The sequence below is a fragment of the Heterodontus francisci genome, chromosome 5 (assembly GCF_036365525.1).
Source record: "Heterodontus francisci isolate sHetFra1 chromosome 5, sHetFra1.hap1, whole genome shotgun sequence".
NCBI classification, from domain to species: domain Eukaryota; kingdom Metazoa; phylum Chordata; class Chondrichthyes; order Heterodontiformes; family Heterodontidae; genus Heterodontus; species Heterodontus francisci.
The window spans coordinates 132,982,349-133,008,542 of NC_090375.1; the positions used below are offsets into that span (position 1 = coordinate 132,982,349).

Here is a 26,194-nt window from a genome sequence, read left to right on the forward strand (position 1 = left end):
ATGTTGTTCTTCCTTACATATATCAGTATCATGTTTACTGTAAATTGCCAATTGTCTACAGTGTAATTAATGTATCAACAGAGCCGGGAATCTTATGAGCAAGGAAACTATATGGCTATCTAATGAGCGAAAACTTTAAAACTTGATGAGGTTGATGCATAGGATATCAACTAATGATAAGTGTGCTCCCGAACTTGCCACGCACCTAGCCAAGCTGTTCCAGTACAGCTACAACACTGAGATCGACCCAGCAATGTGGAAAATTGCCCAGGTATGTCCTGTACACAAAAAGCAGGACAAATCCAACCCAGCCAATTATTGCCCCATCAGTTTACTCTCAATCATCAGCAAAGTGATGGAAGGTGTCGTCGACAGTGCCATTAAGCGGCACTTGCTTAGCAATAACCTGCTCAGTGACACTCAATTTGGGTTCCGCCAGGGCCATTCAGCTCCTGACCTCATTATAGCCTTGGTTCAAACATGGACAAAAGAGCTAAACTCAAGAGGTGAGGTGAGAGTGACTGCCTTTGACATCAAGGCTGCTTTTGACGGAGTCTAGCATCAAGGAGCCCTCGCAAAAGTGGAGTCAATGGGAATCGGGGAAAACTCTCTGCTGGTTGGAGTCTACCTAGTGCAAAGGAAGATGGTTGTGGTTGTCAGAGGTCAATTATCTCAGCTCCAGGAAATCACTGCAGGAGTTCATCAGGGTAGTGTCCGAGGCCTAACTATCTTCAGATTCCTCATCAAGTCAGAAGTGGGGATGTTTGCTGATGATGGCACAATGTTCAGCACCATTCGCGACTCATCAGATATTGAAGCAGTCCGTGTAGAAATGCAGCAAAACCTGGACAAAATCCAGGCTCAGGCTGATAAGTGGCAAGTAACGTTCATGCCACACTTCTTCTTTCTTTTGGGCCTCCTTATCTCGAGAGACAATGGATACGCGCCTGGAGGTGGTCAGTGGTTTGTGAAGCAGCGCCTGGAGTGGCTATAAAGGCCAATTCTGGAGTGACAGGCTCTTCCACAGGTGCTGCAGAGAAATTTGTTTGTTGGGGCTGTTGCACTAGTGTCAGGCAAAGACCATCTTCAACAAAAGAGAATCTAACCATCTCTACTTGAAATTCAATGGTATTACGATCGCTGAATCCCCCACTATCAACATCCTGGGGATCACCATTTAACAGAAACTGAACTGGAGTAGCCATAGAAATACAGTTGCTACAAGAGCAGGTCAGAGGCTAGGAATCCTGCAGCGAGTAACTCACCTCCTGACTCCCCAAAGCCTGTCCACCATCTACAATGCACATGTCAGGAGTGTGATGGAATATTGTCCACTTGTCTGGATGGGTGCAGCTCCAACAACAGTCAAGAAGCTCGACACCATCCAGGACAAAACAACCCACTTGATTGGCACCCCATTCACTCCACCACCGACGCACAGTGGCAGCAGTGTGTACCATCTACAAGATGCACTGCAGCAATGCACCAAGGCTCCTTAGACAGCACCTTCCAAACCCGTGACCTTTACCAACTAGAAGGACAAGGGCAGCAGTTGCATGGGAACACCACTACCTGCAAGTTCCCCTCCAAGCCACAAACCATCCTGAGTTGGAACTATATCACCATTCCTTCACTGTTGCTGGGCCAAAATCCTGGAACTCTCTTCCTAACAGCACATGGACTTCAGCCGTTCAAGGTGGCAGCTCACCACCACCTTCTCAAGGGCAATTAGGGATGGGTAATAAATGCTTGTCTTGCCCGTGATGCTTACATCAAAAAACAAAAGAACAAAGAACAGAACAGAACAGCACAGCACAGGAACAGGCCATTCGGCCCTCCAAGCCTGCGCCGATCTTGATGCCTGCCTAAACTAACATCTTCTGCACTTCCGGGGCCCATATCCCTCTATTCCCTTCCTATTCATATATTCGTCAAGATGTGTCTTAAACGTCGCTATCGTATCTGCTTCCACCACCTCCCCTGGCAGCAAGTTCCAGGCACTCACCACCCTCTGTGTAAAAAACTTGCCTTGCACATCCCCTCTAAACTTTGCCCCTCGCACCTTAAACCTATGTCCCCTAGTAACTGACTCTTCCACCCTGGGAAAAAGTTTCTGACTATCCACTCTGTCCATGCCGCTCATAACTCTGTAAACCTCTATCATGTCGTCCCTCCACCTCCGTCGTTCCAGTGAAAACAATCCGAGTTTTTCCAACCTCTCCTCATAGCTAATGCCCTCCAGACCAGGCAACATCCTGGTAAACCTCCTCTGTACCCTCTCCAAAGCCTCCAAGTCCTTCTGGTAGTGTGGCGACCAGAATTGCACGCAATATTCTAAGTGTGGCCTGACTAAAGTTCTGTACAGCTGCAACATGACTTGCCAATTTTTATACTCTATGCCCCGACCGATGAAGGCAAGCATGCCGTATGCCTTCTTGACTACCTTATCCATCTGCGTTGCCACTTTCAGTGACCTGTGGACCTGTACGCCCTGATCTCTCTGCCTGTCAATACTCCTAAGGGTTCTGCCATTTACTGTATACCTCCCACCTGCATTAGACCTTCCAAAATGCATTACCTCACAGTTGTCCGGATTAAACTCCATCTGCAATTTCTCTGCCCAAGTCTCCAACCGATCTATATCCTGCTGTATCCTCTGACAATCCTCATCATTATCCGCAACTCCACCAACCTTTGTGTCGTCCGCAAACTTACTAATCAGACCAGCTACATTTTCCTCCAAATCATTTATATATACTACAAACAGCAAAGGTCCCAGCACTGATTCCTGCGGAACACCACTAGTCACATCTCTCCATTCAGAAAAACACCCATCCACTGTTACCCTCTGTCTTCTCTGACCGAGCCAGTTCTGTATCCAACTTGCCAGCTCACCTCTGATCCCGTGTGACTTCACCTTTTGCACCAGTCTGCCATGCGGGACCTTGTCAAAGGCTTTACTGAAGTCCATATAGACAACATCCCTTCCCTCATCAATCATCTTCGTCACTTCTTCAAAAAGCTCAATCAAATTAGTAAGACACGACCTCCCCTTTACAAACCCATGCTGTCTCTCGCTAATAAGTTCGTTTGTTTCCAAATGGGAGTAAATCCTGTCCCGAAGAATCCTCTCGAATAGTTTCCCAACCACTGACGTAAGACTCACCGGCCTATAATTTCCTGGATTATCCTTACCACCCTTCTTAAACAAAGGAACAACATTGGCTATTCTCCAGTCCTCTGGGACCTCACCTGTAGCCAATGAGGATGCAAAGATTTCTGTCAAGGCCCCAATCAATTTCTTCCCTTGCCTCCCTCAGTATTCTAGGGTAGATCCCATCAGGCCCTGGGAAACCTATCTACCTTAATGCTTTGCAAGACACCCAACATCTCCTCCATTTTGATAATGAGATGACTGAGACTATCTGCACTCCCTTCCCTAGGCTCATCATCCACCAAGTCCTTCTCATTGGTGAATACTGATGCAAAGTACTCATTTAGCACCTCACCCATCTCCTCTGGCATAGATTCCATCTCTGTCCTTGAGTGGGCCAACCCTTTCCCTGGTTACCCTCTTGCTCTTTATATATGTATAAAAAGCCTTGGGATTTTCCTTAATCCTGTTTGCCAATGACTTTTCATGACCCCTTTTAGCCCTCCTAACTCCTTGCTTAAGTTCCTTCCTACTGTCTTTATATTCCTCAAGTGCTTCATCTGTTCCTAGCCTTCCAGCCCTTACAAATGCTTCCTTTTTCTTTTTGACTAGGCTCACAATATCATGTGTTATCCAAGCTTCCCGAAACTTGCCAAACTTGTCTTTCTTCCTCACAGGAACATGCTGGTCCTGGATTCTAATCAGCTGACGTTTGAAAGACTCCCATGAATGAATAAAAAAAAAAGTGGAATTCTGAGCCGGAAATGTAAACAATTTGGAAACAGTTGGATAGGGCACGGCTCACTTCAGATTTTGACAGACTACTGTTTAAAGGAGTTGCAATGTTAAAAATTTAGTCAAATTACACCTTGCATTTGTAAAGCACCATTAACACAGAACAATGTTCCAAGGCATTACACAAAGGTGTACTCAGACAAAAATGGATACCAGCTGAAGAAAGAGAAATTAGGGCAAGTAGCCAAAATCTTGCTGAAAGAGGTGGATTTTGAGAATGATCTTAAAAGGAGGGGAGAAAGCATTAGATTGGCAAAATGAAGTTAATTCCAGAGCATGGGGCTGAGACAACAATGGGTTGAAGGGATGGGGTGATGCAAAAGAAGTCAGAGTTGGAGGAAGAGTGTTCTGGGAAGCAATGTGCAGCTGGAGAAGGTTAGAGATAGGGAAGTTTAGGGAACACAAGTACCAGTCTGTCTTGCAGGTGTCCCATGATTTGGGTGAGAGCGCAAGAAGGCGGCAGGGAATGCCTAATCTTTCTTTGTATGGCCCAGTGTCTGACTCCCGGTCCATCAATAAAACTATATGCCTTTGTGAAATCAAATATTTTACAAATTAGGCCAAAAGCCTCACAGGAATAGTAATATATTAGTCTAAGGGGTTATTCGGTGCTGCATAACTCCATGCTCTATGAGCTGGATTTTACCTTAGGCGGACAGGAATTCGCCATCGACATAAAAGTCCGTGGCGAACCTGTTTCCACCTAGCCGGGTATCCGTCCCACATTTTACAGGTCCCTGCGCTTTAACTGTTCCAAGGTGGGACTTCCACCTGTTTGAGAGAGGAAGTCCCACCTCATTGGGCTGCCGGCCAATCACAGGGAGCGGTGGCCACTGCTGGGACTGCAGCCCAGCTGACCAGATGGAGCCAGGCGCGAAGGTAAGTTGGGTATGCCTCACCAGGCAGATCGGTCCTTCCCTGGTGAGGCTGGAGTGGTCGTTTGGGGGGAGGGAGGCATCTTGGGTCCTGGGGGTGGGTTGGGAGGCGGGGGTGGCCCTCAATCGGGCACCCTGTGCCCGACTGCCATGGACCCACCCCCCCAGCTTGCGGAAAGGCTGGCAACTATCACTGGGTGAGCTTTCATGTCCCCAGCATGCCCGCTTGCCATGGGTAAAATACCTGTGGAGGTGGGCGAAGATCCTTAAGTGGCCGTTAAGTGGCCACTTAAGGACCTTGATTGGCCTTGGGCGGGCGGGTCGTTGACCGGAGGCGGGAGTGGGGTGGGTCGGCCTCCCGGAGCCTCCCGCTCAATTTTACGCCACCCCCACGCCACCATCCGTCTCGCTGGGTTGGCCTAAGATTCAGCCCTATGACTCTATTCATAACACACTGACATAGGCTCACTTTATTTGACAAATGACTTTACAATTTGTAATTTCACATGATGACACGTATCTGAGCATAAAATTACACAAGCTCAAAACTGAATAGATTAGCTTGATTCTATTAATTGTAAAGTTGCAGAATTTAATGTAATAAATTATTTATTGAACAAAATACAGCGTATGCGCAACCTGATCTGTCTACTGCAACCTGGAGGCTTGAATTTTTAAAAATAAAATGGAAGTGTTTGAATATTACAGATTTATTAATACTAAATCATTGAGAAATTATATTAATTTCCAAAAGAAAGTGGGCTGCTCCTAGCTTAGTGCTCCCTCAAGAATTTTAATTTTAACTAAGCTTTTTAATATTATGTTGATTTAAAGTTCCTAATGAGTCTTTATGATCAGCACACTTAATGGAAGATGATGTTGCAGGCTTGACGTGGAGCCAGGAGGATCGGGAGCGCTCCTTTCAACTGCACAGTACTACCGACGGCCACTGCCAACCCAAAATCACCCCCACCATACACTCCCCTTTCCTCCTCCCAGTGCTGCCCTACTCCGGGACTGACACTCATCCTTTAAAAATGAGCTGACTGCCTTTAAAGGCACAAGAGATGCTGGCAATTGGCCCACATAATGTTACTGAACCCAGATGCCCAATTTCCGCTGGCCTGGGCCTCCTGGTTGAAAACATACAATCAGTATATGGTATACAATGCAGGACCAACGTTACCATTTTATTTCCACACCATGGTATCAAAAGGTAAAGATCTGGTTAAAGTCTCCCCCCCTCACATGTTTATCCTAACTCCAAGGGTTAAATTATGAAGAGAAATTACACAAACTAGGGTTGTATTCTCTGGAATTTTGAAGGTTAAAGAGTGATTTGCTTGAATTTTTCCAGATATTGGGGGTGCGGGGGGCCCGCTGAGGGTCACCACGCTGCTGTTGCTGCCGACCCCCCTCTCCCTCCCGTGGCCCTCACCCGAGATCCCTCCCACCCTGACCTACCTGAGGCCTGGGTCGAACGACGACCCTTGGTCATCTCCAGCAGCAGCCACCACCTCTGCGGTGGCGCTGCAGCTGCCGTTCTCTGATTGGTCAGCAGCTCTCCAAGGGCAGGACTTACGTCGATGGGGTCCCAAATCCTATGGAAGGCCACCGCTGTCTACTTAAGTGCCTATCTGACCCTAAATTCAGTGGGCCTTCCAGAGAAGAGCCGACGCGGGGATCTCGGCGTCAATTTCCCCCGATGTCGAGACCCCCGCCGCCAGCATAAAAGTCCCCTCTGGTCTTCATTACATGTTTTCAGGTGAGGGTGCCTTGTTTTGGGGTAGAATCTGTGTTCACTCCAAGCAAAATCACATGCATCAGGGGGAACAAAGTTTCCTTGGCCTGGGATCCACTGACAGTTTAGTATATTGGTGAGAACAGGTACACAAGCCAGTGAAGATCCAGGTCTGGAATGTACCCTGGACCACTTCGATACAGTTTTTCCAAGCCCCTTATAAAGTGGGCAGATGGAGGCTAACCTTTGCCCTCTTCTGAAATGAAGATGGAGCGAGTGACTGGCCAGTGCCGCAATACCCATCCCCTTCTTCTGGCTGGCACTTGAGATATGCTTGTAGTTGTGTGTAATATGCCTTTGCGGGGTCAGTGATGAAGGTTCCCAACAGGCGCATCCCAGCATTTAGAACTGATGTTGAGCCCACACATTCTCAGCACCATCAGACGTGAGTTGGTATCAATGCAATCCTGGCAACTGTCCATTAGATAAAGAATACTAAGTGCCTAGACAAATCTGCCTAGAGATCTAATGGAGATCTAAGGCAGAGTTGCATGGAGTTGGGACTGTGGGAGTTTGGCACATTGAGAGCTTCAAAGGAGATCTTTTCGTTTATTTACTGATTTGAAAAAGTGTTTCTGATAAACTGGCATCAAATCACTCTGTTGGCAGTATACTGCAAAGCCTCTCTTGAATAATCCAGACACAAGAATCAACCCTTTACATTCCAGGGTTTGTGGTTGAGGCACATACAGTTAACATTGAAGATTAGATTGGATAGGTGGATGAAGGAAAAGGGGTTGAAGAAATATGGAACAGGCTGGGTAAATGTCATTAAAAGTATTTGCTCGCATGGAGGGTAAGTATTGATATGAGCTGGATAGCCCTGATGACCCATTTCCATGTTGTAACTTCTATGTATGCGTGCAATCTATTGCCTCTCATATCCTGGGAAAGTTAACTGTGATAAAAGTTGAAAGTCTCTCATTTTGTTGTAGGGAGGAGGAAAACATCCCAAAATTTATAAACTGGGCAGCCTTGTTAAACAAGACATCAGGTATCCAATGAAAGCAATAATGTACCACAAAATGACTAATATTTAACTGCTGTCCTGTGGTGTGGGAGACAGCTAATTCAGAGCTTCTTTGGTCAAGTGTGGTCTCTTTATGCCTATCTCCTGAATGGCATCTTGAAAAGAGTGCTGGAGTCTGTAAAGTCTTGTTTTTGGGTATTTGTCAGTAGGACTCCCTCTATTTTTCATCCTTCTGCTCTTATTTCTCCTCCACTGAAATTGGAAGCAGAGGGATCTCTATTCGGAAACTCAAGTTGAAGTTTGCATGAGGAGAGTTTTTTTTCCCAAAGTTAGTCCCAGAGCGGATATTCAGACAGGTTGAAGGCCCTCTTGAGGGCTTCTGAGCAAAAACACAAATTTAAAAATCAAATATGTAAAATAAAAGGTCGTATGCAAGTCACTTGGGCTTAACATTAAAGTTCTATTATCGTGTCTGCATTGATTCAATGCTCAGTCCTGCAACACTTTATTAATGCAGGAGAGTATTAACTTGGCAACCACAGCAAGGCTTACGTATGCAGAGTAGCCACTTGGGCAAGCAACCAGAGAGCATATAGCCTTCAGGAGAGGAAATATATAAGAGAAAAACTTGCCTAAAAGATTGGAGAATTAAAATAAAGCAATATGATAAAAATCCCCATGATAATCTTATCAAAGAATTAGCAATTTGGCTTTACATTGGATCCTTTGACTTTATAAATATTCATCTGGGAACTTATGGAATTAGCCATGCATTTCAACAAGTTAACAAGTTAATGCAAACAACCCTACTCCACATGAGATGATTTTCAATTGGATCAGGTTGGCCTAAAGTTTCCTACAGTTCCTCAATGAACAATGGCCTTGAGCTTGTGGGGACAGGCAGCAAATGAAAAATTAATGCACTTTTGTGAGCCTCCGCGTCTGGAGATTTCCTGACATCACAAATCATATATTGATGAAAGGTCTGCCTTGCAAAATACAAGGTTCCTGACACAAGCAGTATCATTGTAGCTACAGGAACACAATGACTAAATATCCATGACTATTCCATAGGTTAAAGGAAACCAAAAGGACTGATGAACTCCAGTCACCTAGCTGGAGCAATTTACAAAGACTTCATTGCTTGCAGAACAGAGTGAGTGCTGATCTGCTGTTATCATTTCCAGTTGGGTGCACTGGTGATTTCCAATTCGTAGATCATAAAATTAATGAGCAGCTCAAAGCTGTGCTAAAAGAAGAATTATGGTGATGATATGCAAGCAAAACGCAGCATGATCTAAAGATTGGTTGACTGCTTTCTGAACTGGAAAACGATCTATGCTTGGCCAGTAAGCTGAATACATTGTTTTAAAAGGACTTGAAAAGACTTTGCTTAAATCTTGTATTGGAAATATTAAGACTTAGCAAGGTAGTGTTTCTGCGAGGTTGCACTAGTTTAATTTGCCTGAAATCAGCTAAGTTGGGGCCAGTGTAAAGGATTGAGAATTTTCAAGCACAAGTTGCGTCTTGTGCAACTCTTTTACATTGGTCTATATTACACTGGAAGCCAGCCCACCACAAAACTGGGCAGGCCCGCAGATCGAATTAATGAGTTTGGCAAGTTTCCACCAAGTATGCCATTTGTGGCCCTTCCAGGAGGCCGTTCAAATTCAGCTGTTTTGTTTAGGTGCAAAGGCACTCGTGGGCCCAAACGATTAAAATTACTCTAACTAGAACAAAAATAAAAAAGGGACAATCAAAATATCTTCAAACCCTGTATATAAATCACTCTAATCAGTAAGCTTTTAAATTCATTTAATTTGAAAATATTACATTTGCCAGAAACTAACTAGTGTACACCAATGAAACTAGTAAATGTTTCTCTTTCAGTTATTTAAAATTAGGTTAATCCCAGGTGGTGCATTAGGCACACCGATTGAAAATGCTCATTTTCTGTGATAAACCCAGTTTCAGGTGTATTAATAAAATCTACCAGGTTATCACTCTTAAATATATGAAAGAATATTTTTTAGCGCAAGGGGAAAATTACACTCTCAAACGCTGCCTTTGGTTTAAGGCAAATTTTACATCTGTGATTATGCAAATAAGTTGGGGTGAACTATAACTTCACTTCAATTTGCACCCAGATTGCCATCTGTGCCCAAAGTGGAAACTTTGCCATATTTTATTTTATGGTTGTGACATCTCCACTATTCAAACTCCTTTTAAACATATGGCTAGAGTCTTGGCTGAGTAAAAGCAGCATAACCATTAAGCAATACACAGTAAACAACTGAAGAAATCTCTAAGGGATATAATTTTGTGTGTTCACTATTTTTTTAACAAGAAAGTACTTGCTTCTATAATGTGGTGAACCATGAACCTTACTGCTGAGGGATCTGTATTCTGCTGCTCTCTCTACTGTTCAAGATTGGTATGTGTAAATTAAACATTTTAAAGAAAAGCAATTGAGTAGTCACTTCCTTCAATGAGACCCCTCATTAATAGCTTGTACATATTATCTATGAACTGTCATTGTAGTCCTTTCACCTAAGCGCAAATGAATATTCTGAACCAAACACATGAAAATAGTATAAATGCACAAGTTTTTTTTTGAAATGTCAAGAATTACCTTGGGGTCAAAAGGTCTAGATGCATTCTTTTCCTGATAGAAACTAAAATACCACAGCTTGCATTTAAATGTAAGCCATTAAATATCCTAGAGAACACAATCTACTCAGGCTAAAAGGTTACTAAAATAACACTTTTTCATTATAATGAATCTGAAAAGAGAATTAGTATGCAAGACAAACCTGAGAAATACATCAACAGACTTCAATATGGGAGTTTAAAGAAATAGTGATTGCCCAAAGCAAAGCCCCATCTATGCTATGCTTCTTCTGATTTTTGTAACATCTAAATCCAAGCTACTATCAGCATGAATCTGGTGAGGGCAAATTTATGAATTCCAAATGTCTTGTGAAATGATCTGCCTGTAATAAGTCAGGAACATCAATATCCGTGTCTTCTGCTGTATCTAATCTGCCCTCTTGGGGCAGAAGCTACGGCTATAATTAAATCGGTCAATCATATGAGGCCATTATACAAACTCGACTGCTGCAACCTTACATTTCATAACTATTGCATACCTTGTTGTGATCCAGCTAGATCTGGGGGAAAAGGAGTGCTGAAAATACTGCTACAAGTCTACAATACACCATTGTTAATATTACGGTGACAACAGGCAAAGGTGTCCCGATGTATTCATGCAGGAAAAGAGGAATTATTTTGGTTTTGAGTACTGATTACCAACAAAGCAAGCAATTTTTCATTTTATGCGCATATGCTAGTTAATATAAATGAGATAAAAATCAGGGAACTGTAATGTTCAAAACCCATGAAATATATCACCCAATTAAAATTAGTCTATCTTGAATAAAAATATAAAATGGAAGAGTCAAATATTTTAAACCCTGTATATAAATCACACCAATCGACAAGCTCCTCCCTCAATTTAATGGAAGCTTTTGTGATATAAATGATTTAGTAGCCTAAACTGGTATGCTGTTGTGAAAGGATTCCTGATGGGCATTACTGAATTTGTTTAAATAATTTTCATCTGGATCTCCATAGCTGCAAACTACTCCGTGAGAAATATTTTACTATTGGGTTTAACTAATTAGAAAAGTGGGTTGAGATAAATTGGACCTTTACCCACATCACATCACAGGCAAATTTCTGGCCACTGAAATCTATAGAGTAGGCAGCCCTGCCTAAAACAGGAGGCAGGAGCTATTTTTTAAAATATAACAACATGGATACAAACCATCCATGCTTAATTATGATCCTATGAAATGGCCATCCAGGGTTGCGACATAATGAGAAGTATACAGAAGTTTATTTAAAGGACAGGGCAATGTAACTTATGTGTATTTAATGTTTTTTTTAAACTGTTTGAGTCATTTTTTGTTAATTCTTCTCCTGGTATTCATGTTCACCATGAATCTTTTGTGCTGACTTATGTGCTGTGTCTTTTATGCCAACAATACTGCTGCCAATGGATGTCCCGATGCAATTTCCCCCTGTCTGAAGAGGAGGAGGAAGAATAGAGATATACCAAGCAGGTCAGTTTGCATCAGAAGGATTCCATACCAATCCATCAGTACCTTTATACTGCACCTACAGACATAGCTGTGCATACCTCAGTTTGGCAGACAATGAATGCAAATAGAGAGTACAACTACTAATTGAAGCTGGGATAGGAAACCCAATGGCAAAACTACAATATGCAGATGCCTGACTAATGGTAATGTTGGATGTTAACTCAGAGGTATCTTACGTACAACATGTCATTGTTTCAGTGGTGCTACTTGAAAGGCATGCCAGTATGATCAACAGCCAGCATAGTCTGAGTGACTACACTCATCAAAATACCAGCAAACACAAGTGCAGGATTGTCTGCACAGGGTCCACATCATCAGAGAAGCAGATGCACAACTGTACTATTGGCTATCACACTTGCTACTACTGTGCAGCTTAGGACTGCACAACCAGTGACTGTATCGGTCACATGTGGCAGCAAACATGCGCCCATCTCCTTCCAGAAATACTGCAATACTGACCTATGGGGATAGTCCCCTGGAAAGAAGCCAATTTCCTTGCAATTATCTTAGGTATCACTACCATCACTTCAGCAGACATCAAACAGGGAGTCACATGCTGAGTTATGCCATAATTTTTCTGCAGGATTAACAGCACCTTGGATTTTCCTTTAACTTAATTATCATCTGGCACAATTAGCCTTCTACCTCTTTGGCCTTAACAAAGGTTACCAATGGGTTGAGATTTCTTTCAAAGACTTTGAGATTTTTTTGTCTCCCTATTTTGGCACTTACATTTAATTGTCTATGTCCATTCAAATTTCACCTGCACTGCAACAGTCTACTCCAATCATAATTATACTTCCTGCAAAGTCTAAATCTGCACATGGATCTTTGAACAGTTTTGTTAACGGTTTTTCCCACAGGAAATGCATGCAAACAGCAAACTTCACTTTGTGTGTGATTAGCACCCGTTCCTGACAATTCAGGAGTAAACTGCACCCATGAAATTTCAAAAAAACAGTTAAAATGGAAAAGCTCAGATAATAAAGGACAACATAACAGGATCGTGGCTCAGAACAGCAGGAGGTAGCATCAGTATGGATGGATATAAGAAATAAAAAGGGGCAGGAAGACTGGTGGGAGTAATTTGTAAGCCCCCTAACAGTAGCTATACTGTTGGACAGAGAATTAATCAAGAAATAAGAGGAGCTTATAACAAGAGTAATGCATTAATCATGGGGGACTTGAACCTTCATTTAGACTGGACAAATCAAATTCACAAGAGTAGTTTGAATGCATTCGAGCCAGCTTCCTAAAATAAGGGACGAGGCTATTTTAGATCTTGTCTTGTGTAATGAGACAGGGTTAATTACTAATCTCATAGTAAGAGATTCTCTGGAGAAGAGTGATCATAATATGATAAATTTTGCATTGAGTTCGAGAGTGATATACATAAGCCCGAAACTAGAGTACAGAAATTAAATAAAGTCAATTAAATAGGTATGAAGGGCAAGTTGACCAAGGTAGACTGGGAAATTAGATTAAAAGTTATGACAATAGATAAGCAATAGTGAACATTTAAAGAAATAGTTCATAATTCTCAATGAAATACATTCCATTGAGAAAAAGCTCCATGGGAGAAGTCATCCATCTGTGGCTAACTAAAGAGGTGAAGGACAGTATTAGATTAAAATAGGCTTATAATATTGCCAAGAATAGTAAACCTGAGAATTAGGAGAGTTTTAGAAAGCAGCAAAAGATGTCCAAAAATGGAAGTGGGGGGAGGAAATAGAATGAGATTAAACCAGCAAGAAATACAATTACAAATTGTAAGAGCTTCTACAAGTATGTTGAGATGGAGTTCACAGTTTGCAAGACCAGTGGAGCACTGTGTGCAGACTGTTGTTGGAACAGATGACTTTTTGATTTGTCAGGTTTCAAAGCTCTTTTTTTGAGACAGACCCCCTAACTTAAAATTGAAACAAAAAATTTCAGGTTTCTGTGGAACTGAAACAGGTTGGAATCAGGTAAGACACAGGCTGGAATTTACCCTCACGGGCTGAAAAGTCGGGGGCGAGCCCACCTTGGCCGGGCCTGAAAGCCACACAGCGGTTTTACGCAGCCTAGGCCCTTAATTGGAATGGTCACGACTTCTGCCCCTCTGAGTGAGGAAGTCTGCCTCTGTTTAGGATAGAAATGCGTACTAATGTACCTTCTGGCTTGCCATAGTCACGTGCCCTCTCTCATGAGGCACTCGCTGCAGGCAACCATCACAAGTTCAGTTCAATAAAGACACAGTACAAGCAAGACCGTTGTCCTGTGAGCTTGTAACATGGTGTCAGAGTGGAGCTGAGATTGAGTGTTGAAGAGCTGTATAGAAGCACAGCTACTAAAAGAGGAACGCAGGAATTTTCAGAGTTGCAGAAAGCTGCTAAAAGCCACAGAAAAGTAACAAAGAAGCAGGCCACAGCTGAAAGCACTCGGTAAGACACAACGGCGGCAAATTTTCCTCTCCCGGTGCTGGTCAAAATGAAAGGTGATATGAAGACGAACTGGCAAAATTACAAAATTGCGACAGATTGAATTAACATACCAGAGCGGCTACGGGTAGCTACACATTTATCACTGTTGGGGAGAGACTGTCACAAAATGTATTCCACCCTAAACCTCTCCGAAGGACAAAAAAAATTGACAGCAAAAATTTTGAAAGCCTTGAAGGCACGCTTTGAACCCCAAGTGAACGTGAGTGAACGTAATGGTATGTGTTCAATATTAAGGCCCAAGGTGATAAAGAGTCCATTGATCAAGATGTGACTGTGCTAACACAGCTTGCAGAATCCTGTGAATTTGCACAGCTGAAAGATGATCTCATTAAAGACAGGATTGCATTAGGCATAAGAAATCCTGCAGAGAGAGCACGTCTAGTGAGAGAGGAGAAACTTACTCTCAGGAAAGCGATCAACATGTGCAGAGGTCATGAGGTTATAAATCAGCAGCTAGAGCATATTCATGGCAGAACAGACCAAGCCTTGCATTATGCTGATAGACATCCCGGCCGAAAGGGCAGAAAGATCATGGACAAAGGGCAGGATGCAAATCCTGCAGAGGACATCACACAAAGGAAAAGGCATGTCCAGCATGGGGAGAGCAGTGTTCTCATTGCAAGAAGCCGAATCAATTTGCACACAAGTGTTTGGCTAGAAGGAAGCACAACAAGCAGATACAGATGGCCACTGGAGAGATATCAGCCAAAGATTCCGATGGATCACTAAACACCATACAACAGGTTGGTTCAGTCAGGTTGATAGGTGATAAATGGTTTGTGATTGTTGGAATGATGATTGCAGAAGGAGAACATGAAGTCAACATAAAATGTCAGATAGACACCGGTGCATCATGCAGCATCATGACCTTCACAGACCTATGCCAAGTGGCTCAACATGGCAATCCAATAATCAAGCCCACCAAAGTAAAGCTGAAGCTATATGATGGCACCATACCAGTGCTGAGAGGACTAATTACTCAGAGCCCAATGCAATGACAAGAACGAAGATCTGGAGTTCCAGATCATAGACGGCTAGCAAAAGCCACTCATCTCAGCTGGAGCAAGTCTAAAGCTTGGACTGGTAACCCTCAATGTGCAAAAAAGAGATTTGCAACATGTCACAGCACACTAAACCACTGACTATGGAACAGATCCTAGAGGTGTAGAACAATGTGTTTACAGGTTTAGGATGCCTTCCTGGAGAATATCATCTGAGTAGATGAGAGGGTAAGACTCATTCAGCATCTGCAGAGGAAAGTTCCAGCTGACCTCAAGGCAAGACAGAAGAGCTGGAAAAGAAGGGAGTAATCAAGAAAGCGACAATTCCTACAGAATGGATTAGCAGCATGGTAGCAGTGAAACAACTTGGAAAGCTGAGAGTATGCATCGACCAAAAGGATCTAAATAAAGCTCTGAAGAGATCTCACAACCCCAGGCCAACCATCGAAGGAATTTTGCCACAACTTGCAAAAGCAAAAATCTTCACAACCCTAGATGCGAAGGATGGTTACTGGCAAGTAAAGCTGGATGAAAGCAGCAGCTTTCTAATTATATTCTGGACGCCCTTTGGGAGATACAGATGGTTGCGCATGCTGTTTGGCATTTGCATGGCTCCAGAGGAGTATCAGTGCAGACAGCATGAGATGGTTAGTAATCTTCCCAGAGTGGAAGCTATAATGGATGATCTGCTAGTTTATGGATGCGGAGACTCAATGGAAGAAGCCATTGCTGACCACGATCAAAATCTAGTGCAACAGCGAGATAGAGCTCACTAGATGAACCTGAAGCTGAACAAGAAAAAATAGCAATTAATGATGCCCGAAGTCAAGTACATAAAAAGGAGAGAGAGAGAGAGAGATACAGCACTGAAACAGGCCTTCGGCCCACCGAGTCTGTGCCAACCATCAACCACCCATCTATACTAATCCAACATTAATCCCATATTCCCTACCACATCCCCACCTTCCCTCAATTCTTCTACCACCTACCTACACTAGGGGCAATTTACAATGACCAATTTACCCATCAACCTGCAAGTCTTTAGCTGTGGGAGGAAACCGAAGCACCCGGCGGAAACCCACGCGGTCACAGGGAGAACTTGCAAACTCCACACAGGCAGTACCCAGAATTGAACCCGGGTCGCTGGAGCTGTGAGGCTGCAGTGCTAACCACTGCGCCGCCCTATAGGTCATGTACTGACAACAAAAGGACTTCACCTGGATCCCAAAAAGGTGAGAGCAGTAGCAGCAATTGGCGTAAAGCCTGGCTACCCGACCCAAACACGACTACATGAGTCGGGTTCAGGTTGGGTCGGGTCTATATTCAGCGTCCAGCATTCGGGCTTCAGATCAGGTTCGGGTTGGCTGTGGTGAGGTTTTGTTTTGCATTGTTTTCTTCTTAATCTACGTTTTGACGCGATTTTTTTTCTGTACTAATAACATGTTTGATATTTTCAGGTCAGGTCATGCATGAAAAAAAATTGAATGGCTCGAGCCCGGGTTGGGTTCGGATTGGCAGTAGGCAGGTTGGGCCCAGGTCGGGTTTTAATTTTATACCCGAGCTAGGATTGAATGCAGCAACCAACAGAAGTAAAAGCAGTGAAACGATTTGTTGGATTTGTCAACTATTCAGCAAAATTCTTGCCCAATTTGTCGTCAGACTGTGAACCATTACGCCAACTCAATGCCAAGATGTGCAGTTGTATTGGGGCACAGAACAAGAAGCAGTGCTCACTACAATCAAGCAACAAGTGACGGCAACCCCAGTGCTCAAATACTATGATGTAAATGATGAAGTCACCCTACAGTGTGACGCCAGTGAGACCGGACATGGAGCAACCCTAATGCAGCAAGGACAACTGGTTGCATTTGCATCCAGGGCATTAACACAAACTGAACGACACTAAGCTCAGATCGGGAAAGAGTGCACGGCCACTGTCCTTGTTTGTGAACATTTGCATCAATACCTACTTGGAAGAGACTAACTGACAGTAGAGTCAGACCACAAGCTACTTGCAAGCATTTTCCTCAAGCCGCTACTAGCTGCTCCAAAGTGTCTGCAAAGAATGTTACTCCAGTTACAGAGATATCATTTGGACGCGAAATACAAGCAAGGGAAACAAGAGCAGCACTCCCTATTGAGAAAGTTGAGGATGCTACAACAGAGTGTGAAATCTTACAGGTCCAATGTGAAGCTGCAGCTCGATATGCTCTGGAAGTCATCAACCCAGCAGAGAAATCTGATCAACTTGTTGATCAGAGCCTTGCTCAGATCAAGCGATCTACCCAACAAGATGCAACTCTCCAAATGTTGCAAGAACTAGTGATGAAAGATTGGCCTGAAAGCATTAAGGACAATCCTGTAGTCACAGGAGTGTATTGGGTATAGAAATGAATTGACAGCCCAAGATAGTATCTTGTACAAAGGAAACAGAGTCATTGTCCCTAAGGTGTTGAGAGGAGAGATGCTAACAGTGATCCATGCAAGCCACCAAGGAATTGAGTCAAGTCCGAGCAAGGCAAGAGAAGTGCTCTACTGTCCAAATATGAGCAATGAAATCAAGGACCTCAACAGCCAGTGCAGTGCGTGTAACGAGTATGAAGCTAAGCAAGCTAAAGAGCCGCTGATGACACATGACATCCCAGACAGACCATGGCTGAAGCTGGGAGTAGACCTCTTCACTCTCGCAGGAACTCATCATCTTGTCACTGTAGACTACTGCTCTGACGACTGGAAAGTGGACCAGCTGACTTCAATGACTACTGGTGAGATTGCAGAATGCCTGAAAGCGCATTCCAGATATTGTGATGAGCAACAATGGTCCTCAGTTCACGAGTGAAGAATTCAGCTGCTTCATAAAGGATTGGGAAATTCAACACCATACATCATCTCCACACTACCCCCAGACAAATAGAAAGGCTGAGGTGGCAGTGAAAATCGGCAAAGGAATCAGAAAGAAATCAAGCAAACCCAACACAGATGTATACAAGGCAATCCTCGATTGGAGAAACACACCTACTGAAGGCACGGAAAGTAGTCCAGTACAAAGACTAACGTCACACCGCATCCAAACTACTCTTCCATTCGCAAAAAAAGCTACTGAAGCCAGAAGTAACAGGCATGAGTGACAAAATCAAGGTGCCAAATTTCATTATGGCAACACTGCCAAACCACTGCCGGAATTGAGCATTGGAGAGCCAGTCAACGTACAAACCTTCAATGCTCTCAACAATAGTCAGCCCAAGTGGCAACTTGGGATCTGCGTAGAGCAGATGTCACCTCAATCGTAGGTGGTGGAAGTGAACGACCAGACATACTGTCACAACCACAGGCACATAGGTAGAACTGGAGAAGCTGTTCCTTCACTGCAGGCAGCTGATCGGGAAGATGTGAATTCACCATTTGCACAGACTACAGATCAACCATCAGTCCCAGAGGTCCGCAGCATCCCAAAAACGGAAATAGAACAACAAGTATGGTGGCAATAAGTAACACGGGAATGACACTCCCCGGAGAAGGAAAATTACCCAGATGAACAGCCAATGGCAACGCGCATGCGCACCATCAAGACACTGGCATGATTTTAAGACTGTGCGCAAAATACATGTGCAGAGACTGACGAGAACAACGAACTGCCAATGTGTGAGAACAGTTGTGTGCATAGTGAGTAACTTGGGCAACTCAGTGTAAATGATAATGCATGCAAATTTTTTTTTGTCTTTTTTGTATGATAAGGGGGATGTTTGGGATTGAAATGCAATACTGTACTAATGTTCCTCCTGGCTTGCCGTAGTCATGTGCCCTCTACCATGAAGCACTCACTGCAGGCTGCCATCATAAGTTCAGTTCAATAAAGACACAGAACAAGCAACACTGTTGTCCTGTGAGCTCGTAACAGCCTCCAAGAGCTGACAGCAGCTCCTCAGTTCCAACAGCACCACCGGGAGCAGTGGCCACTGCTGGGACTGCACCCAACCAGTACCAGCAAAATGGAGCAGTTCCCGGAATGGAGTTAAGTGTGTGGGGCCTCATCGGGTACAATTGGCTGAGCCCTGATGAGGCTCCTTGATGCCATACTTGGTCAAATGCTGCCTTGATGTCAAGGGTAGTCACTCTCACCTCACCTCTTGAGTTCAGCTCTTTTGTCCATGTTTGAACCAAGGCTGTAATGAGGCCTGGAGCTGAGTGGCCCTGGCTGAACCCAAACTGAACGACACTGAGCAGATTATTGCTAAGCAAGTGCTGCTTGATGGCACTGTTGATGACACCTTCCATCACTTTACTGATACCTGTGCAGTTAAATGCAGAAATCTAAATGTTGCTCTGTGTGATTCCTCCATAGGGAACGCTTAAGTCCCCGCAGAGGGCAATCTTTAGAAATCAGTGACCTGACAAGAACCTCCCCATTTATGCTGTAATATTGCTGTTAAAAGCCCCTGAAAATGTTATACCTTATTAATGAGGTGTAATGGAGTTTTTAATCGTGCATTAGTCATAATTACTGCTGAACAACCTCACTGGAAAACACATTTTATATTTGTGTGATGTCCAATTTTTCCATTATAACGATGCATCGAATTTAAAGTTTGTTATTTCAGCTTCGAATGTACCTATCCCTATCTTTATTTTGCTCTCTGTAAAATTCATAAAAAAGTGAAGGATAATCAGTGCATTTTACTGCCTGATTTCTTCATGTGATTGGCTGCTTATTGCGCTTGATGACAACACTATTGCTGGAAGCCTGGAAATCCCCTCGAGTGGGCGGCAGATCCAAGCTAACGTGGGGTAAGGTGAAATCCACGCCACAAAGATCGCTAGATCTTTGTGAGAAGCTTTCTTCGAGATCGGCGGAGAGTGCTGTCACTTCGCCACTGACCACAATGTCCCTTGTATTGAGTACCTGAAGAATTTCAACACGGTTAACTAGGTATAAAATAATTCAAGAATCAATAAAAAGAACTTTTAAAAAACTGTAACTAAACTGTATTTAAATCTTAGCAATGGTACAAGCTAAACAGGGTAGATAGCCAGAGTCTGTTTCCCATGGTAGGGAAAACTAGAGGGCATAGATTTAAGGTGAGAGGGAGGAGGTTTAAAGGGGATCAAAGGGGTAAATTTTTCACACACAGAGTAGTGGTTATCTGGAATGAGCTGCCAGAGGAGGTGGTGGACGCAGGAACAGTAGCAACATTTAAGAAGCATCTGGACAGGTACTTGATGAGCAAGGCATAGAGGGATATAGAACTAATGCAGGCAGGTGGGATTAGTATAGATAGGCATTATGGTCGGCATGAATGTGGTGGGCTGAAGGGCCTGTTTCTATGCTGTACGACTCTATGACTCTATAAACAGAACATTTGTTTAAACAATTTATGGAAAAAAGTCAAGAGATTGAAAAGATTTGAAACATCAGCAAATTACTAAATTTGTATGTAATCATTTGGCACAAACGCTATCCTCACATGCTCTTCTAACCTCTTCTCCACAAGTCTATCCAAACAAAAGTAGAAATAAATATGACTAATACCATGAGAAAACTGCAGATACAGATGGACACTGCATAGTTCAGTGGTAGCATTTCTTATATGGCCTATTTTTTGTCATGAACCATTACCATTCTGTTGTTGGTTGTTCTCATGGCTTGCGTATACATCATGCTGACTGCATACTGAGTTTCCCAGCTGGCTAATCTTTACAGGGATAATAAAAGCTCATTTCCTGAAGTATTATCCCAAGAATAGCAGCAAATTAAAAGGCAAAGGGGAGGGAGGAACTTAAAACAATCACTGGAGAAAAAATACAAAGCAAACCAATGGGACTAAAGGCTGCTAAGTCCCCTGGACCTTATGGCCTGTATCCTAGAGTCTTAAAAGAGTGGCTGCAGAGATAGTGGATGCATTGGTTGTAATTTTTCAAAATTCCCCAGATTCTGGAAAATTCCCAACGGATTGGAAAACTGCAAAAGTATCCTCTGCCAAAAATCAATTTATGCTGCTGTTATGCAGGCCCCCGCCTGCCAAGAATGAGGCATATTAATTTTTCCACATGGACATTAAATTTCAAATTGTTGCTGGGAAGAGGAGAAGGCCTGTGACAAGGGGTTGCCATGTACCTGGCTGGAAAAACATTTCTGCACATTAACAGACAGTGTTTGTAGACAAAGGAGCTATCCCCTGCTCCAATACAATCCACAGACATAATTAAACCAGTTAGTCACATGACTAACCTGCTTGGCAGTCTGGGTTTTTTCTGAATTGTAGTGTCTGAACTGGGAGAAAGCTCTTTGCTCCTGGACTGAAGCAGACCTCCTCTCCTGTCCTGTCTGCTCCCATCTCTTTCTCACAGAACTCCAAAAACTGACTGAAGACACATGAACTCCAAGAGAGAAAAGTCTCCTACAGTGAACAAGGTTTAAGAAGAATACTGAGTCCCAACGAAAAGCAAGACCTACCTACATTCAAGGACTATACAGTGAGCTCGAAGAACTATAACAACTTTTCAGATATTGCCTCAAATCTTTCCACTTAAATTTTTCTTCTGCTCTTTTCTGTCTCTATTTGCATGTGTGTATCGCGTATGCATGCTAGCGTGTCATGTTTCCGCAGGGATCAACCTAATTAAAGTTTAAGTTTAATAGAGTTTCACCTTTCTTCTAAAAACCTAAGAAAGCCTGTTTGTGTTCGTTTCTTTGCTTATAATTGGAAAGTGGTGAACAAGGATTCACCAAAGGGGGAGCTAAAAACAGTGCGTTTAAAAATAAAACCCTGTTACAGCAAGACCAGGTGAAGGCTGAAAGGGAACTCTAGACCACTTTCTCACTTGGTCTTAACACTACCATCCGCTTGAGGATGGTATCAAAGGAAGAACAAAAAAGTCAAATGCATTTGTAAAATAATTCAATGCAACTATTGAAAAAAAGTGAAGCTGCAGGGTAATTATATTTTCTTTTCCCTGGGTTTTTCTACATTTCTACTCCCTCCCTTCTCTACCATCCTCCTTTTTACCTCCCATTGAGAAAAGGCTGGACTCTCTTCGTTTTTCTTCACTGGTATAGGATCTAGGATTTAGAGTCATTGGGCTGAATTTAGTGAGGCTGTTCGGAGTGGGAATGGAGGCGAGGGAGGCTGAAGAATAGCTTCTGACATGTTGGATTTCCGGGTGAACATCAGGCAGGTAGTGCAGGAGTCCCCTGTGGCCACCCCCCTCTCAAATAGATATACCGCTTTGGATACTATTGGGCGGGGGTGGGGAGCGGAAATGACCTCCTAGGGGAAAGCAGCAACAGCTAAGTTCATGGCACCATGGAGGGCTCTGTTGCACAGCAGGGGAGGAAAAGGGGTGAACAAAGAACAAAGAAAATTACAGCACAGGAACAGTGCTGTTCGGCCCTCCAAGCCTGCGCCGATCCAGATCCTCTATCTAAACATGTCGTCTATTTTCTAAGGGTCTGTATCCCTTTGCTTCCTGCCCATTCATGTATCTGTCTAGATACATCTTAAAAGACGCTATCGTGCCCGCGTCTACCACTTCCGTTGGCAACGCGTTCCAGGCACCCACCGCCCTCTGCGTAAAGAACTTTCCACGCATATCCCCCCTAAACCTTTCCCCTCTCACTTTGAACTCGTGACCCCTAGTAATTGAATCCCCCACTCTGGGAAAAAGCTTCTTGCTATCCACCCTGTCTATACCTCTCATGATTTTGTACATCTCAATCAGGTCCCCCCTCAACCTCCGTCTTTCTAATGAAAATAATCCTAATCTACTCAACCTCTCTTCATAGCTAGCGCCCTCCATACCAGGCAACATCCTGGTGAGCCTCCTCTGCACCCTCTCCAAAGCATCTACATCCTTTACGTAATGTGGCGACCAGAACTGCACGCAGTATTCCAAATGTGGTCTAACCAAAGTCTTATACAACTGTAACATGACCTGCCAACTCTTGTACTCAATACCCCGTCCGATGAAGGAAAGCATGCCGTATGCCTTTTTGACTACTCTATTGACCTGCGTTGCCACCTTCAGGGAACAATGGACCCTAACACCCAAATCTCTCTGTACATCAATTTTCCCCAGGACTTTTCCATTTACTGTATAGTTCACTCTTGAATTGGATCTTCCAAAATGCTTCACCTCGCATTTGCCCTGATTGAACTCCATCTGCCATTTCTCTGCCCAACTCTCCAGTCTATCTATATTCTGCTGTATTCTCTGACAGTCCCCATCACTATCTGCTACTCCACCAATCTTAGTGTCATCTGCAAACTTGCTAATCAGACCACCTATACTTTCCTCCAAATCATTTATGTACATCACAAACGACAGTGGTCCCAGCACGGATCCCTGTGGAACACTACTGGTCACACGTCTCCATTTTGAGAAACTCCCTTCCACTGCTACTCTCTGTCTCCTGTTGCCCAGCCAGTTCTTTATCCATCTAGCTAGTACACCCTGGACCCCATGCGACTTCACTTTCTCCATCAGCCTACCAGGGGGAACCTTATCAAACGCCTTACTGAAGTCAATGTATATGACATCTACAGCCCTTCCCTCATCAATCAACTTTGTCACTTCCTCAAAGAAGGGTGGAAGAACTCTAGTGATCGGGGATTCTATTGTAAGAAGTGCAGATAGGCGTTTCTGTGGCCGCAAACGAGGCTCCAGGATGGTATGTTGCCTCCCTAGTGCTAGGGTCAAGGATGTCTCGGAGCGGCTGCAGGACATTCTGAAAGGGAAGGGTGAGCAGCCAGAGGTCGTGGTTCATATTGGTACTAACAACATGGGCAGGAAGAGAGATGAGGTCCTGCAAAGTGAATATAGGGAGTTCGGCAGAAGGTTAAAAAGCAGGACCTCGAGGGTTGTAATCTCAGGATTACTCTCTGTGCCACGATCTAGTGAGGGTAGGAATAGGAGGATAAGGCAAATGAATGCGTGGCTGAAGAGCTGGTGTAAGTGGGAAGACTTCAGCTACTTGGATCATTGGGATCTCTTCTGGTGCAGAGGTGACCTGTACAAGAGGGATGGGTTGCATCTGAACTGGAAGGGGACCAATATCCTTGCAGGGAGGTTTGCTAGTACTACTCGGGAGGGTTTAAACTAGTCTGGCAGGAGGGGTGGGACCCAAAGTAGTAGCCTTTCCGATGAGATAGTTGCGGCAAATGTAGAGTTTAAAGCAAGCAAGTCCAATAGGTAGGCCGGGCAGGGGCAGGACAGGGAGCATGGAAGGTCTGATAGGCTAAACTGCATTTACTTAAATGCAATAAGCCTTACAGGTAAGGCAGATGAACTCAGAGCGTGGATCGGTACATGGGATTGAGATATTATAGCTATTACAGAAACGTGGTTGAGGAATGGGCAGGACTGGCAGCTCAATGTTCCAGGGTACCAATGCTTCCAGCGTGACAGAGGTGCAGGTAAGAGAGGAGGGGGAGTTGCACTATTGATTAGGGAGGACATCACGGCAGTACTTAGAGAGGATAGCCAGGGGGGAACGTCTAGGCAGGCCATATGGGTAGAACTTAGAAATAAGAAAGGGGTGATCACTTTGATGGGATTATACTATAGGTCCCCAATAGTCAGAGGGAAGTGGAGGAGCATATATGTAGGGAAATCAGATAGGTGTAGGAATTATAGGGTTCTAATAGTAGGTGATTTTAACTTCCCTAATATTGACTGGAACTGCCTTAGTGCTAAGGGATCAGATGGGGAAGAATTTGTTAAGTGTGTCCAGGATAGTTTTCTGAAGCTGTATGTGGATGGCCCTACTAGAGAAGAGGCTACACTCGATCTCCTCTTAGGAAATGAGGCTGGCCAGGTGGTTGATGTGTCAGTGGGGGAGTACTTTGGGACCAGTGACCATAACTCTATTAGCTTCAAGATAGTTATGAAAAAGGTCCTCAAGTTGAAGTCCTAAATTGGGGAAGGCTAATTTCGATGGCTTCAGACAGGAACTCTCAAAAGTTGAATGTGAGAGGCTGTTTACAGGTAAAACGACGTCTGGCAAGTGGGAGGCTTTTAAAAGTGAGATAGGAAGAGTTCAGGGCCGGCATGATCCTGTTAGATGGAAGGGCAAGGCTGGCAAGTTTAGGGAACCTTGGTTGACGAGGGATATTGAGGGTCTGGTCAGCACCAAGGAGGCGGCATATGTCAGGTATAGGCAGCTGGGATCAAGCGAGTCCCTCGAGGAGTATAAGGGATGTAGGAGTACACTTAAGAAGGAGATCAGGAGGGCTAAAAGGGGCCATGAGATTTCCCTGGCAGATAAGGAGAATCCGAAAAGATTCAATACATATATTAAGAGTAAAAGGGTAGCTAGGGAGAGAGTAGGTCCCCTTAAGGATCAGTGTGGTAATCTATGTGTGGAGCCACGGGAAATGGGCGAGGTCTTAAATGAATACTTCTCGTCTGTATTTACCATGGAGAAGGTCATGGATGCTAGTGAGTTCAAGGGCGGGAGCAGCGATATCCTAGAGCATATCAATATTACAAAGGAGGTGGTGTTGGAGGTTTTGAAGCGCATTAAGGTGGATAAATCCCCAGGGCCTGACCAGGTGTATCCTAGGATGCTGTGGGAAGCAAGGGAGGAGATTGCTGGGGCCCTGGCAGAGATTTTTGTATCATCGTTAGCCACGGATGAGGTACCGGAAGACTGGAGGTTAGCTAATGTTGTGCCTTTATTTAAGTAGGGCAGCAGGGATAAGCCAGGGAACTACAGGCCAGTAAGCCTTACATCAGTCGTGGGAAAGTTATTGGAAGGGATTCTGAGAGACAGGATTTATATGCATTTGGAAAGGCAAGGTCTGATTAGGGATAGTCAGCATGGCTTTGTGCGTGGGAAATCATGTCTCACGAATTTGATTGAGTTTTTTGAGGAGGTGACCAAGAGGATTGACGAGGGCAGGGCAGTGGACGTTGTCTACATGGACTTTAGCAAGGCTTTTGACAAGGTCCTTCAT

General features: G+C 43.9%; 1 protein-coding gene across 16 annotated transcripts in view; it reads right to left on the reverse strand.

Annotated features, from left to right (window-relative positions):
- Window positions 1-26,194, reverse strand: part of LOC137370059 (lethal(3)malignant brain tumor-like protein 4) — a 456,447-nt gene that overhangs the window by 121,749 nt on the left and 308,504 nt on the right. Inside the window, exon 22 of one of the 16 annotated variants that reach the window (XM_068032131.1) lies at window positions 6,324-7,974. The exons of 14 other annotated variants lie outside the window; for them this stretch is intronic. In XM_068032131.1, the coding sequence (XP_067888232.1) occupies window positions 7,925-7,974 (50 nt within the window). In that variant the 3' untranslated portion in view covers window positions 6,324-7,924. Of the gene's footprint in view, window positions 1-6,323; window positions 7,975-26,194 lie in introns of those variants that run through there. One more of the 16 variants, XM_068032139.1, reaches the window with a different exon arrangement.